This window comes from Penicillium samsonianum (assembly GCF_028829775.1).
Source record: "Penicillium samsonianum strain IBT 33392 chromosome Unknown utg000007l_segment0_segment0, whole genome shotgun sequence".
NCBI classification, from domain to species: domain Eukaryota; kingdom Fungi; phylum Ascomycota; class Eurotiomycetes; order Eurotiales; family Aspergillaceae; genus Penicillium; species Penicillium samsonianum.
In genome coordinates this window covers 5,380,946-5,395,516 of record NW_026643265.1, presented here as the reverse complement: position 1 = coordinate 5,395,516, position 14,571 = coordinate 5,380,946, and the positions used below count along the sequence as shown (strand labels likewise).

The following is a 14,571-nucleotide window of genomic DNA, read 5'->3' as shown; positions in this document are numbered from 1 at the left end:
ATCATCTCTCTGCTGCCTCAGCCTCAGCAGTGAAGAGTATTGATCGGCAGTAGTCACTAAGAATACGATGTCGATCGGACATCTACGTTCGTTTTCGGGGAAAACCTCGTGTTTACAGGAGACTATTATCCCTCTGCTGCCTCAGTCTTTGCAGTAAAAAGTATAGATCGGCAGCAGTCACCAAGTATACGATGTTGATCGGACAAATACATTCGTGCTCGGGCGGACGATGACACATCTTGTCTGCAGTCAAGCTTGGCTACACGGAGTGTTTCAAATCATCTCCACCCTTTGAATTGAGCTTGTGGAGATATCATTATCATAATCACCAATCATCATCAGATGCTCGTGAATTGCATCCGGAAAAGGCAGGCACTAAGATCTGGGGTTTAATATATAAATAATCGGGTCGTCGAACGCGGCCACCAGGCGGTGTCCGGGTTCCCGGGCGCAATGATAACCCGGGCGCAATGATAACTTTTCCAACCTGTCCATCTAATTCATTGAATTTAAATAACATCCCCAGTAGTATCAACATAATAAAGATTATCTATCCATTCTGGGGCCATTTCTGTATCGGGATCCTCCTGAATTTCACCTGTATCCTCAATGTCGCCGTCCTCAATTGCTTTTAAAATAGCGGCGTCCCGCCATGCTTTCTTCGACCGGTTGAACATTTGTAGTCTTTCTCGGTCGGCACGGTCGGAAATATGCTTTTTACAGTCCTTAACTAGGCGAGGGCCTAGTTCCGGAAGCCTGCGCTTTGTTCTAGCAGTATTCGACTGCCTTTTCCGCCGTAGAATCCGCATATTGTCCTCCGCGAATTAAGCACCAACCTCGGTAAGAGCGAGCCCACCCGCTAAAATCCGAGAAAGACTATCTCGCACCTTCGGAGAAATTGTAGTATCATTTTGGATATGTTTTATGACCTTAGTGCTCGCTTTTCTTAGCTTTTGCACGGTCGCCGGCGGTGAATTTGGTAGTGAACTTGAAGGTGGTGGTGGTGTAGTTCCGGAAGCAATATCATGAATGATAAAACCAGGTATATTAGGAAGACCATCGTCAACTAAGCCTAATTTCTCAAGGCCTTTGTCCGAATTAATTGGCCAAATACCAGTTTCTCGGAAGCCATGTCGAATAGTGCGCTTCGTTAATGATTTTGTCCGTATATCGTGGATCCCGGCGAAGAATTCAGCCTTATACTTCGGATCACCACCCTAGAAGATAGCATTATTATTCGATTGTTTATAATAATGCTTTAAGACTTGAAAGGGCGTATTATCAAGAGGTTGGCAACCGTGTGTCGTATGTGGAATAAAATAATAAGGAATGATTCGTTTTTGCTAGCAAAATTCAATGAAGTTATAGGTCAAATGTGAACTATGATTAGTCATTAAAAGAAGACGATATTCCCCTTTTTTAACACGGAACGACGTAAATTCATCGAAGATCTGAAGCCATACGAAACTAACGATCTCGTCAGTCCAACCATTTGGGGTTGGAACGATCGTATAATTATCTGGTAGATTGGTTTCGATAAACCAGCTTTCTATATGATATTGGCCCTTCACTAAGAACCATAGCGGTATAACCCAACCATCCGTAGAGACACATTCAATACCGGTAAGCGATTCGGCTTGCCCACCGGTAGAATTCGATAAATTGCCCCGGGCTGAGACAACCTTTTCAGTCTTTCCTTCGCCAATTCTAAACCTAGTTTCATCGAAATTGTATAGGTTTTTCTCGGTGATTCTATAGGTTTTAATCGTAATTTGTAGGCGATCGTACCATATGATAAGAAAGCCTGGTATAACAGCTTCATATCTTGCCCTTTCTATAGGTTTTTGCTTAATATTTTGAAAGCGCGGTGGTAAACGAGCGATGAAATCGTAAGCCCAGTTTTTTCCTAGGGTTCGGGAAGGATTATGACGCTGGATAATTTGCAAGGCAGCACCCTGAATTCGCGCTGCTGATGGCGGAGAAAAGGCCTGATCTAAGGTATCAATCCATAGAATTAAGGCCTTTTCTTGCTCAGGTTCTAGAGCTTTATTGCCTGGGGTTTGGGCCGCTCGAGATTTCCGACCCTGAACTCGCCCTCTGAAGGTTTGGTATGGAATGCTAAATTCCCGCGCGATCGACGCGATTTTGGGCTTCTTAGCAGCATGGTATGCTTCTAAAGCCTTGATAATGCGGTCTTCTAATTCTTGAGACATAATATGAAGATCTGGGGTAATGGTGAATTAATGAAGATGGCTAGGTTGAAAAAAGTATCATTGCGCCCGGGTTATCATTGCGCCCGGGAACCCGGACACCGCCTGGTGGCCGCGTTCGACGACCCGATTATACAAAGTATGCGCCCATACGAGGAGATAACCGACATTATTGGACTGCGCGACTGGGGATCTACATAGATCTACAGTGGCTTGTATGGACGAGCGTCCAGCTTTGATGTCTAAGCAACAATGTAACCCGTGGACTGTGAGCCTTGGCGCGCTAAGCGCCAAGACAACAAAACATCGCTTTCCTAGTAGTATATGAGCGATTTCCTATTGAGTAATTCATGAGATGAGCTTAGGTTCCTCCTCTTAAATTACTTAATTTTTTGATTCCCAATCAGGAACTGATTATGGGCACGACGACTGCCCTCTTTCCCATGGTCTTACTCCTTTCTTCCGCGGCAACATTTCATCCAAATTTTAAGTTTCGTTGGTATACTTAAAAAGTACCCAGCTCAGCTGTGGGGGTCGAGCTGCGCTGCGTAAATATGGTACTGAAGAACATGGCAACACGGCCGACAAGCCTGCTTTTGATCGGACCAACAATGTGGAATAAGTTGAGTGGACGGATACTCCTTATGGGAATGTCAAAATCATCGAACATGCACTGAAATAAAGGAATTCCAATTGATAGCTATCCTATGCTTTTTTTTTTTTTTAATAAAATGATCAAAAGGTAAGGTTTTCGAGAGGCAAACTGGGCCCTTTTAGGCTCTATCTACATGACAGAAGCGCTCTCATCTGAACGGTCGAAATATAGCGCATGGATCGGATCTCAAGTAAGTGAATTGGGAGAGTCTGACATTAGAACAAATTTAGTCAGAAAGTCCATAAAACATGAAGCTAGGGAAACAAGACGCAACATAAAATAGAAAACCATCGGATACAACACAGTAAAAAGAAAAATGAAGGGAAGTTGAAAGGAAGCATACTATAAAACCAGCAAACGCTTGCTGTTGTCAAGTCTTCTTCTTAGCTCCCTTCTTTGCTTTGCCTTTCGGTGCAGGTTTCTGTGTACGAGCTTCTCCCATTTTCTCGATATTCGCTTTCTTGGGCTGCCTCTTCTTCCTTCTTTTTGGGGGCGCATCCTCGTCCGAGGAATATTTTGGGAACGCATCCTCGTCCGAGGAATGAGCATCTCCAGCCCACCGCCCTGCAAGGTCTTCCACAAAAACGTGAGCTTTGGCGACCATCACCTCCCCAGTTCCTCCCTTTCTGTTCCATCCTCCGGTTCGAAAGAAATATGGTTGATGGATTGCGAGCACTTGATGCCGGTTGAGTCTAGATTCACGCTCTCCAAGCCCGTGGAGATGCGCTGCTTGAATTACCTTCGACTTACGATCAAACTCGGTTGGAATTTGATCTAAAAGTCGCCATTCCAGTAACGGTTGCGATGTGGCCAAGTCCTTTGCAAATTCAGCCATCCTATGGTATAGATCGCCGAGGCTTCTCTTCAATTTGTCTTCGTTTTCGTCTTTGAGTAAGCATCGAAAGGCCTTGTCTTCTAGTCTAGCGGTGGCAAATTGATAGGCCTTGGCCTTTAGAAGGTCTTTGTTTGCGAGCCCAAACGTAGGATCGCGTCTCGTAAAATGGGCGTTGTATCTGACATTAGCAAGGCGTGTTGTCTGCGCGCGCCAGTGGTGAGCGAGCTGTGGCTCCGCTAAACGAAGAAGGCTGTGTTAACTTTGAAACTTCGTGACAACATCAAATATCAGAGGAGTAGGTCACCTTTCACAAACTTTTTGTACAGGGTATGTACATGAGCGCCGAAAGAGGCCTCATTACCTTCGCTGTTTGAGAATTCACCATCGACATCCAAATACCAGAAAGGATTTGACCAGAATAGTCTCAGGCAATCTTTGAGAATGATCATTGAAGCAAAAGTCGGCAGGATGTTGTATCGTATGTTAGGCGGAAGCCGTGAAACCGTTGTGTCGAAGTCGTCGTGAACAACCCATCCCTTTAAGCTCTCAACGACATCCTTTTTTTGCTCTTTGGATAGGATTTTACACTTGCTTCTTCTTGTTGTAATACAAAAGTTTTCTGCCCAGTTCGAACAACTCCATGTGAGAGCGTTGAGTTCAACTTCCCATCGGGCCAAACCGAGTTCCGGCCAACAATCGTAACTTCCATGCATGTACTGCTGATCATTTCGGAGACCACTGATTTGAGTCCAGCAGATCTCAAGTGCACCCTTCATCTCCTCAATACATTTCTGTTGCTCTTCAAATGTGAGAGCGGGTTTGACGGAGTCTTCCTCGTCTTCCACCCACCAAGGAATCTCTCCATTCTCCCTTTTGATCATTCTGATCCTTTTTGCTTCTTCTTGTTCTTTTTGTTCTTTCGTCCTGCGATTCCATTCGTGAATATCTATCTGTTGGGGTTTAGATCATAAATCCTAGTCGGGCCTTGGAATGGAGATCTCACAGTTACAACGGGGGGTTTCGCCTCCAGCTTGGCAAGTTCCTCCAGAACTCTTGGGTCATTTGCGGCGAGAGGCATGGCTGATGGAATTTTCGAAAATTTTGGGGATATGGCAAGGAAGAAGCAACTGTCATAGAGCGGTAGAAGTAAATCTATCTATCTAAAACTGTGGGAGGTCAAGACGATTTTATGCTCTCATGTTTTGGTCTCTTTGAGTCAAGCTCGTAATTGGATGTGAAAGGGCCGAACCCGATGCCGACCTCATTGGAGATGCGCTTCTTTGTTTAAGAGGGGCGCTGGATACGCCACTGCAAGGATGGACACTGCAAGGACGGTTGTCTCTTCCAGTCTGTTGTGTTTGTATTGCCTCTTCTCTTTGTTCCTAAATTAATTTTTCTTCTTTCACCTAACCCCCCATGTGCCCGGTTTATTTCCGGCCATTGACGAGATATTTTAGAATCAGTGGAGGGCCAAGAGTTTCTCTGAAAGCAGAAGGAGACAAACCCAAATGAAACAAAGGGGAAGGTCTCATGTGTCAAAGCTGATGTCTTGGCCCAATTTTCAACAGAACTACTGCTGTTGAGTCATTACACACATAACTTACTCAGGTAGATGATTTGATCTCTCCGTGATTTCTTAACAAAATGGGATAATCAAGTCCAAATATACATTGACAACCTCATAAAAGACAGGGGCTTTCGTAAAAGTAAGATATACATCTCCAGATCTACGATGGCAGTCACCTCTTTTTGGACTTTCCAGATAAACATATGCAACAAATATTAAACAACATACAATACCAGTAGAAGCCAACAGCAAAGACAAAAGGGTTTATGTGGGCTTCATCTTAGAAACAGTTATGTTTTTCCTCAAAAGACTTGTCTCGAAATACACCGGATGAGGTTGGTTGAAACAAGGCTATGTTTATCTTCTCACTAAATGGTTGACGATTCGGCCATGATTTAAATAGAGGCTTCCAGATGGCCCTTCCATGTGGCTAAATAACGTTCTCCGATATATGGTGGTACCCGAAGACAGAATTATCACCATGAACAGCTTCATGCAACAATCTCAATCCTCGTCAATGGATTGCAACACAACTCCCAGAATCATCATTGGCCTTGATTATGGAACATCAGGCACTGGTAATATTCCAAGCATACCCATCATAGAATGAGGAACTGGGCTAATAAATAGTCATCTAGGAGTCAGCACGTACCTAGTTCGAGGCAACAAGGTCACTCGTGGAGAGGACATAGAATGGCCCCTCGGTGGTAATGAGCTAAAAGTGCCATCCAGGATAGCATACCCTGTTGACAACCCATCATTCACTATGATTTCTCCCTGCTGGGGCTTTGACATAAAGCCTAACATGAGGGCATACACATTGACCAAGCTCTTTCTGGATAGCAACGCGGACTTGGCCGAGTTTGATGACCAGATTCTGCAACAAGCAGTCTCTCTTGGTAATCCTCACCAAGCTCTCCACCCTGACAAGAACAAAGCCCCCGTGGATGTTGTCGCTGACTACCTATCTCATGTGTTAAAGTTTGTGTGGAAGGTAATACAAAAGGATTCAGATCCATCACTCAATCATCTGCATATCAATCTTCAATTTACCATTCCTGCAACCTGGTCTGATTGGGGCCGAACACTGAGCGGGCAGGCCGTAATTCAGGCATGGGACTTTAAGAGACCACAGGATACGCTTACGGTGATGTCCGAGCCTGATGCGGCCGCAGAAAGTGTACATGCTCAACTCAAGGAAAAGGCTATGCTCGAGACTGGAGACGGGATATTGGTCTGCGACTGTGGTAGCGGGACAGTGGTGCGTCTTCTTGTTCCTGCATTCCCTCCACTATTAAAATCCAAATATCAAGGGCTTTATTAACTATTCCCCTCAAGGATATCACGACTTATCTTGTTATGGATTGTACCAGTTTCAATTTATCGAGGATAACTGCTATACAAGGCAAGTGTCGTGCCCATTTCTTCGATTATCATGGCCAGATGCTGACTTGATGCAGGGGCAAAATGTGGAGGTGCAGCTATTGATAGTCGACTTTTTGACCTTATGGAAAAGCGACTCCCCAAGTACGCCTTTCAGCACCTGAACCATCTTATTGCCCCAGGAGGCGACTTCATGACGAAGTTCAAACTGCTGAAAAGGGTATTTGGAAGTGCAAACACAGAAGGGCTTGTCCAGTTGCCACTACCTATCAGAATGGGTCGAGCGGCTTGCGGAATGCCATACTTTAATCCGGATACAGACAATTTCATCCTTGCAGTCGAAGACGTTCAATCACTGTTTGACCCAGTCATCTACAATATTATTGGCCTGGTCAACTCACAGATTACAGCTGCAGATAGAGAATACGGCTGCCCGGTGATCAACGTAAGTATACTGATTCTTCAAGTGAACCTTGCCGAGAGGCCTAACTCAATCTTCTAGAAAATTGTGCTCGTGGGAGGACTGGCATCGTCACCTTACCTTCAACGCTCACTTCGTCAATGCTTCGAAGTCCCAGGAAGATTGTCCATAACGCTTGCACCCAAGGAACCGTAAGTCTTCTCAATTGATTGGTAATCGGACTAGCTAATATACCCCAAGGATTATGGCTGTTTCTAATGGGTCGGCACTCGCACCCCAACGCGAAGTAGAGGACAGAAGGTCTGGTCAGGTCAGAAGTCCTCGCCATTACGAAATCGGATCCCATTTACGCCGAGGTAGGCTTTTTTCCCAGCGCATAAACGGTTTAAATCATTTTAATAAGCAAATAGAAGCAGAGAATATAGAATGGGTAATCGTCAAGGTGAGTCTCACCCAGTCTGGTTGTATTTCTCATTGGTAAAATCACTTCTGACATAACGTATCAGGGCGATCAATACAAACAAGGACACGCCTATGCTTATAGACACCCTTGGCCGTATCAGCTGTACCAGGAGGGCTATGCCAAGGTGATGACCATCCCGCTCTATTCTTGCGAACTGTCAAGCCCGCCGCACACTGCTCGATTCAACGGTACGAACCTTCAGCATGGAGTATAAAACGATGCACTTGCTAACTTACTGCAGATGTAACACTAGCTGGATTGATTGTCGCTGACTTTCCTTCTCTGGAACTTGGAGGTCTCCATCATGGAGAGGGTCCAAACAAGCGGATGCTCTATGAGCTGGAATATTTTGTCGTGTTGATTTTTGACACGGAAAAAAGAGCCTTGCACTGTACCGTGCAGGCACTTGGAAAGGTGATTGGCCTATTGAGGCCTCAACTGCGCTTTTGAAAACTAGACATGGCCGATAGCATGATGTTTCGCTCATCATCAAACCTTGGAACCGCAACTACTAGTATGGCCAAATCTTCTAGTTAGTTGTGATAGAGAATTGAAAGTGGCGCAGGCGCAATGGTTGTTAAATCGACATGATATGGAAAATTGTTCATCGCTGTTTCGTAGTAGAGAGATTAAATCCGATATAAATACATTCCACTATCCACCATACCCAAATGAGACCGGAATCATCGGCTAAGATCCTGAAATGCACCTTGGATACCTAGTCCACTTTCGTGAATGTTTGTTGCATCATTAAATGGGACCCATATCTTGGCAACCGAGCGATCAATGTTCTTAGGTATGTGTGATATTACCAACTTATTTTGTAGCGGTAAAGATGGTGTTATGCATCTCTTAAAAATCACCACGCACTATCGTTGTCTTTGCATCTTCACCTCCGTTTACACCATACCGGACTAATAGTATAGAAGATTTGGTTTAGTTGTGTCCTGGTTAGTGCGACTGCGGCGCTTGTACGGCACGTCTGTGCGTGGTTGTTTATAGTCCCCGGTTGTCCTCCAACCCCTAGTGCATAACTTTGGTACGGAGTCTATAGTTAAGTATTTAATCACCTTCCGAAGTTGACAATAAATGGGGGGTCCTTCAAATCAGTAGTTCTCCAGGGCACACGATGGGCATAAGCCGATGATGATCTGTAACGTCCATGACCCATTGACGACAACCGCCAAGTCGTCGGCCGATATTTATTGGACCCACAGGCACACTTAGTGGGTCTCATATAGGGAATAGGGAGACTTCTATGTGGCCCGGGTAAAAGTCGAAACAAGCTACATCCGTCTTGTCGTCTACTGATTTCGGCAAGACAGAGTCCCCACTCTAATTTATCTCGCGTGGCTAGCGGGAAGTGAAAATAACGAAATGATACAAAGAAATCAAATCCAAAATTGCAAGTCGCCGTTATGATCTCTCTTCCGGTTGGGCTCCGGAAGACAGTCTTCCAAGGGCTTGTTCGATTTCCACACTGCTTGTTCGTACGTGATCGTATCGTCCGTGGGAGAGGTCCAGTGACCGCATGCTCATCCCTCGCACTGAGCCCATGCGCTTTTCACTGGAAGACGCAGTTTTGGACAATGTCAAGAGGGAGATGCCCGTGAAATTGAGCAGGAATCCACATATCATTGAGATGATACTCGTCCAGTTGCTAGTGTTCAGCCCTTGGTAAAAGATAATGGAGGCAGAGAGGGTACATGTTGTAAAACCAACATAGTACATCGCGTTTACTCTGCTAAAAAGTTAGTACAACATCAATAGATTATCATGAGTTGGACAGGAGAACTTACAGCGATGCAGGAAATTCGCTCATTGCCTTATTCAAGTAGTTCATCTGGGTCAGGGTGGTGACTATCAGAACTAATACGAAGACATACGTCGAGCCATGGGTGAATTGGTTGTCGCCGCCTGCTGTGAGCTTTACCGCAATTCCAAACGCCTTGACTGACATCACGGACACGGATCCGACCGAAGAGCAAATCGAGATATATACCAACGGGTTTGTTCGCCCCTGTACCGGTGCGACTTTCCAAATGATGTAAATGGCAAGTATTGCAACGCAGACGCAATAGAGAAGAAAGACTAGAGATGTGTTAGTAGACCGACAATACAACGATGGGAAGTGTTATCAACATGGTTGAATTGCCAGGTGCAGGATCTCATCAATAGTCTCGATGTCCTTGTCGCCCGGCGCATGGAGAACCAACAACACCGAGCCTAGAAGGCAAGCGGCACATCCGAGTTTTCCGAGAACATTGATCTCTTCCCTAAGGAAATATGAGCCCATCAAGGCGCTATAATTGATTAGCGCGAGAGTGCAATCATTAATCGGGTGACTTACCCGATGAGCACACTCAATGCCCCTAGTGGCGTGACCAGCACGGCGGGAGCGAATGCATAGGCAGCGGTATTCATCAACTCTCCGGTAACCACTGCAATCAGGGTCTATTAGCCTCTAGCAATGTCCATCGAGTCCGATAGCCATACACATGATTGTTCCACACCACCACACCGGACTCCGTATGTATTTAAATCCATCTCCAGTAAACCCATATTTCTCAGCCGCTTGTATGAGACCCTAGTAGTCCCATATCAGATTTGGGATGCGCGGCAATTGAAGAAAACCGGGGTGTGAGTAGGCGCCGAACCTTCTTAGTGACCACATAGCTTGAACCTGTTCAGTGCCATCGTCAGTATGTCTGTAAATCGTCTTGAAAGTGGAAAAAGGTAACACAACCGATTGCTACCGAGGATAGTACCGCCAGCGTGAGGCCAATAAATCTGGTGAGCAGAAAACAAAACAGTCAGCGGGAAACAAGAAAGGACAGGTATCAAGCAGCCACCTGACGTACTTATCATCTACCTTGCCCACCATCACGGGAGCCTTTTGAAGTTTGATCAAAAAAGATTAATAGACACGGACCAGGGAAAGTCGAGGTTGTTAAAGAAGTGAGAATAAGGATGAATCAGGTCGCAGGTTTCAGCCGGGCGGCTTGCCGAATCACAGCCGCGCGTCAGCACTAGTACTACCTAGGTAGTACTTTTGTGAGCAGCTCTCAATAAATTCATCCACTTCCAACTACCATGTTAGAGTGAAAATAATTGAAAGTTGTTGTTATATACAAAATATGTCTATAACAATGCGGGTGATCTCCATATGGAACCACTGTAGGTCCACTGATCGGCCATCCTTGCTCACCTCACCGTCTGGAAGGTATCCATAGCTTGTCTATATTATCTGAATATCCTAAATTTTATTAACTATTCATATGCAAGATATTCAAAATGATGACCATGACCTTCAAATACCCAAGAAAATGCCAAGAAAGGAAATAAGAGAGAATGAATGTTACCCCATTTAAAGATTAGCTTGTTGCTAGCTGACAGAAAGGAGTCCCTCTCGTCATAACTTCAGGAATCAAAGAGCTAGCCAAACGCCAATATCCGGCCTTGCTCTTCTCCCACACTTATTATCTTAGCCACTACTGCTATCAATAAAGCATTTTTACTATTAATAATGGAAATTGGGCGATGTTGGAGGAGATAACTGTAAAACACGCTAATGAAGCGTGATGACCCCAATTAATAAAAGCAGCCACGGTATACGAAGTGCCGAGGCTGTAGTCCTTTAAACCAGTAAAAGCACACACAAGGGGAAAAAAGTAAAGTAAAGCCCTGGAGTCATCCCGCACGGGAGTTACTCGGGTGGCTTGAAACACGGGAAGCTGACGGGGTCAAACCCTACGATGTATGTTGCATACGAAGTACCCACGATCTACATGGAGTATTCCAAGGTTGGCGGAATTTTGCGAGATAAATCAAAGATCAACAATAAAGTACTAGACAAGGGAAAAACGATAAATCATCAACATCCGCCCATCAACATCCGCTCTTCAGATGCCCATATAACCTCCCCAACCTACTCACCATGCTTCCACGATCCCAAAACCAAAAGCCAATATGTCCTTCAAGCTCCTGCTCGCCACCCTCCCAGCCCTGGCAATTACCTGCACCGGCCCCGCAATCAATGACAACGGCCTTGATCTAATCAAGAGCTTTGAGTCCTTCCAACCAAACGTCTACGATGACGGCTTCGGCAATCCCACCCTTGGCTACGGCCATCTCTGCGGCGACTCCACTTGCTCGGAAGTGACATTCTCAGAGCCATTGACCGAGGAGACAGCGAGTCAATTGCTTGCCAGTGACCTAGTGGTAAGTCTCTACAACCACCCTCCATCCCCTTACTTGGAAACATTCAACCCTACTGTCTAGGTGGGTCCTAGGTACCTAATTAATATATTATCTAACATGGAAAACAGAACTATCAAGATGCCGTAACAAACGCCCTTGCCACCGCGGTCAATCTTAACGACAACCAGTACGCGGCGCTCGTATCGTGGACTTTCAACGTCGGCAACGGGAACATGCAGTCATCCAGTCGGGTTAGTCGCATGAATGCCGGTGAAGATGTGGGGACTGTGGCGTCTGAGGAGCTGGCGAAGTGGAACAAGGCTAATGGGGGAGTTGTTGCTGGGCTGACGCGCCGGCGGGCCGAGGAGGTGGAGCTGTTTGGTGAGGCTTCTCAGACCGGGGCTTTGCCTGTTGGTTGTTAAGTCAGGGACGCAAGTGAAGTTAGCCTCCGCAGAGCGTCGTCTAGAGATAGTTAGGCAGTAACTCGCGATGCAAACTTGGCCATGTAGAAGCACCGTTTATTTCTTTCCTCGGGCGTGATCCTCAATCATCGCAATGGTGGGAGAAGTTTTTTTGCCCTTCAGTCCCTGCCGTCTTAGCATGCCTTGGATTGTCTTACCTTCTAGATGTTTGTTCAGATGTAAATAGCAACTCAAGGAAGCTAAGCCTTTGCATCTCGATCGGGCGACAATTCAGCCGTGCCAGCTGCTTAGCATCAAGTCAACCACATGCTCTCTGGACCATACACCTATTATCCGTGGTAGATAGGCCCACCAGTCATCCATATCGCTCCCGATAGGAATGGTATTCATGGCCTTCACGTATTCCCAATACTCCTGGTACTAGCCGCACATTTCCCAGTCAAGAATCGCCGTGATGGTAACTCGAGTAGTTGAGTGGTTTGCAGAGCCGGTCGTTGTAGATCCTGGTTCTTTAGGCAGGGCATCGTCCTCAACTAGGTCATGTGGGTGGGTGAGCACCATGATGTTTCGTGAATGAAAACCACCATGGGGCAAAAGTATTTTGTGATATTCCTTCAGATAAGACCTAATCATAGAGATAGTACTAGTCTGGGTTCGGTGGGAGTTAAAGGTAAGGAATTCATTGAATTCGTGTCCTTGGGCAACGGGCATCTTTACATCGACGAGGGCTGCCGCCACCAAGCACAGCCTGCGTCTCATCGGAGCATGGAGCAGGCAAGAACCGAAATTCGCCACCAATCGCATCTAAACTGCTCCCTGATTGAAGCTTTCGCGTCCTCGCCTAAGAACTTCCACGTCGAATCCAACTGCTCGCCAGGTGCTCGTGACATGAGCAAGAAAATGCGGTTGCTCTCAGGGTGTTGAAGGATACCATGTATATCTGGTATCGGAACACGCGGCGCGTGGTGCTTGATGTAGTCCAAAGTGTGGATGTGATGTATATCGATATCATTGCCGGCTTTCATCACGATTTCTGGATTGAGACCCAACACTGCGGTTGACCCAAGGTGCCAAATAACCTCGCTGGTTGCCACCAATCTATTGAGACCTCTGATAATGGTAGATAACTCAGAACACGGTCCAAATTCATCAGAAGCCTTCAGTGCTACCAGTGACGCAATTGCACTTAGTGGCCGTATGATCTTGGCATTGGTTGGAACTTAGAATTCATTTGATCCATCGGTCGCACTCTTATCATCAGAGCAGTCGGCTATTGGGGTTAGTGACTCTGCTGAATGCACAGAAGAAACACGCAACGCTTCCCGTAGCATAGGATATCATAGGATATGTTTTGGCCTTGCTCTCTAGCAAGTCGGTCATATCTCGAGAAGGGGATGCTTTGACTTTCGCGTTTAGGACATCGAGAAGCAGAGTGTTGACTTGGATGAAAGCCTTATCCTCCACTTCTTTAAGGTGGTATGCGGCATTTGAGGCCATGGCACTCTGGTGCTTTTCGTATCATGGGGTATGGCGGCCTAGTTCGTTCTGTGGCTCACGAAAACTCTCGAGTTGCGCCAAGATCATGTGATTACCACCTCGGTACTCACTGACCTCCCAAGTTGGTGATTCCGTTGTCAGTTCGACATATCGGGTAGTTGTTGAATGATTGGCCATTTATGTTGATTCTTACCTACATATGTAGGTCGGTAGCGTTTCTGTTTCTACACGTGGTTTGTTTTAAGGTTATATAAGCAAAGCTATGTGAGTCCTTCACCAATCAGCTCGCATGGCTTAGTGGTAAAGCGCATGACTAGTACTTTGTGTAATCATGAGATCCTCGGTTCGACTCCGAGTGTGAGCATTTCTTTTTTTTCTCGTTTAAGCTTGTATTTACTCATATTGTTGGAGAACTTGGTGGAAACGATCAGGACAGACAACCGAGCCGCCTGAGGTCTCTTCATCCGCTTAACGTAGGATGCCGCGAAAGGAATAATCCATATCTTGGGAATTCTGCCATACAAGACCAAAGAATCTGTAATTAATAGTTATAATCGTGTCAAGGATAGTTACTCAGGTCAACTTTCTGGGGCTTGATGCAAAAACAAAGCCAAGATGGCTAATTCCATTCACCCGAGTCCTCACATAGATAGAGAGGGTTTCTTTTCCATCGACGTCTTCTCCCATCTGACCATGGTATGAGACAGGAGGCACCAAGCAACTATAGATGCGGCAGGCGAGACTTGATATTTCAATCTTTAGTTCAAGAGATTTTAGTCGAAACTGTACCACAAACTCATGGTTTGACCCTGCATAGACTGAATAACTGCAGCCCCTTGAACTGCCACGGGTGCAGCAGTTCGTCCAACAAGTGCATGTGCCTTGGTACACAGGATAATTGACTTGTGGAAGTTTTAT

The 14,571-nt window shown here is 45.8% G+C and overlaps 5 protein-coding genes across 5 annotated transcripts; 2 read left to right on the top strand and 3 right to left on the bottom strand.

Annotated features, from left to right (window-relative positions):
- Positions 1–3,235: 3,235 nt before the first annotated feature.
- N7471_012942 (Carboxylesterase type B) lies at positions 3,236–4,778 on the bottom strand (the record flags this gene model as incomplete). Its single annotated transcript, XM_057285661.1, has 3 exons — positions 3,236–3,936; positions 4,005–4,650; positions 4,704–4,778. The coding sequence occupies 3 exons, from the start codon at positions 4,776–4,778 to the stop codon at positions 3,236–3,238; spliced, it is 1,422 nt and encodes a 473-aa protein (XP_057131927.1).
- Positions 4,779–5,748: 970 nt separating this feature from the next.
- On the top strand, positions 5,749–7,984 carry N7471_012941 (Hsp70 family protein; the record flags this gene model as incomplete). The annotated part of the gene is made up of 9 exons (XM_057285660.1): positions 5,749–5,845; positions 5,906–6,528; positions 6,606–6,633; positions 6,728–7,095; positions 7,153–7,262; positions 7,312–7,427; positions 7,482–7,513; positions 7,578–7,722; positions 7,776–7,984. The coding sequence occupies 9 exons, from the start codon at positions 5,749–5,751 to the stop codon at positions 7,982–7,984; spliced, it is 1,728 nt and encodes a 575-aa protein (XP_057131926.1).
- Positions 7,985–8,950: 966 nt separating this feature from the next.
- Positions 8,951–10,418, bottom strand: N7471_012940 (uncharacterized protein; the record flags this gene model as incomplete). Its single annotated transcript, XM_057285659.1, has 8 exons — positions 8,951–9,275; positions 9,334–9,625; positions 9,677–9,837; positions 9,885–9,975; positions 10,031–10,121; positions 10,192–10,217; positions 10,281–10,324; positions 10,396–10,418. 8 exons carry the CDS (start codon positions 10,416–10,418, stop codon positions 8,951–8,953), a joined length of 1,053 nt encoding a protein of 350 aa, XP_057131925.1.
- Positions 10,419–11,503: 1,085 nt separating this feature from the next.
- N7471_012939 (lysozyme) lies at positions 11,504–12,156 on the top strand (the record flags this gene model as incomplete). Its single annotated transcript, XM_057285658.1, has 2 exons — positions 11,504–11,755; positions 11,863–12,156. The coding sequence occupies 2 exons, from the start codon at positions 11,504–11,506 to the stop codon at positions 12,154–12,156; spliced, it is 546 nt and encodes a 181-aa protein (XP_057131924.1).
- Positions 12,157–12,911: 755 nt separating this feature from the next.
- N7471_012938 (uncharacterized protein) lies at positions 12,912–13,653 on the bottom strand (the record flags this gene model as incomplete). Its single annotated transcript, XM_057285657.1, has 2 exons — positions 12,912–13,254; positions 13,469–13,653. The coding sequence occupies 2 exons, from the start codon at positions 13,651–13,653 to the stop codon at positions 12,912–12,914; spliced, it is 528 nt and encodes a 175-aa protein (XP_057131923.1).
- Positions 13,654–14,571: the final 918 nt, after the last annotated feature.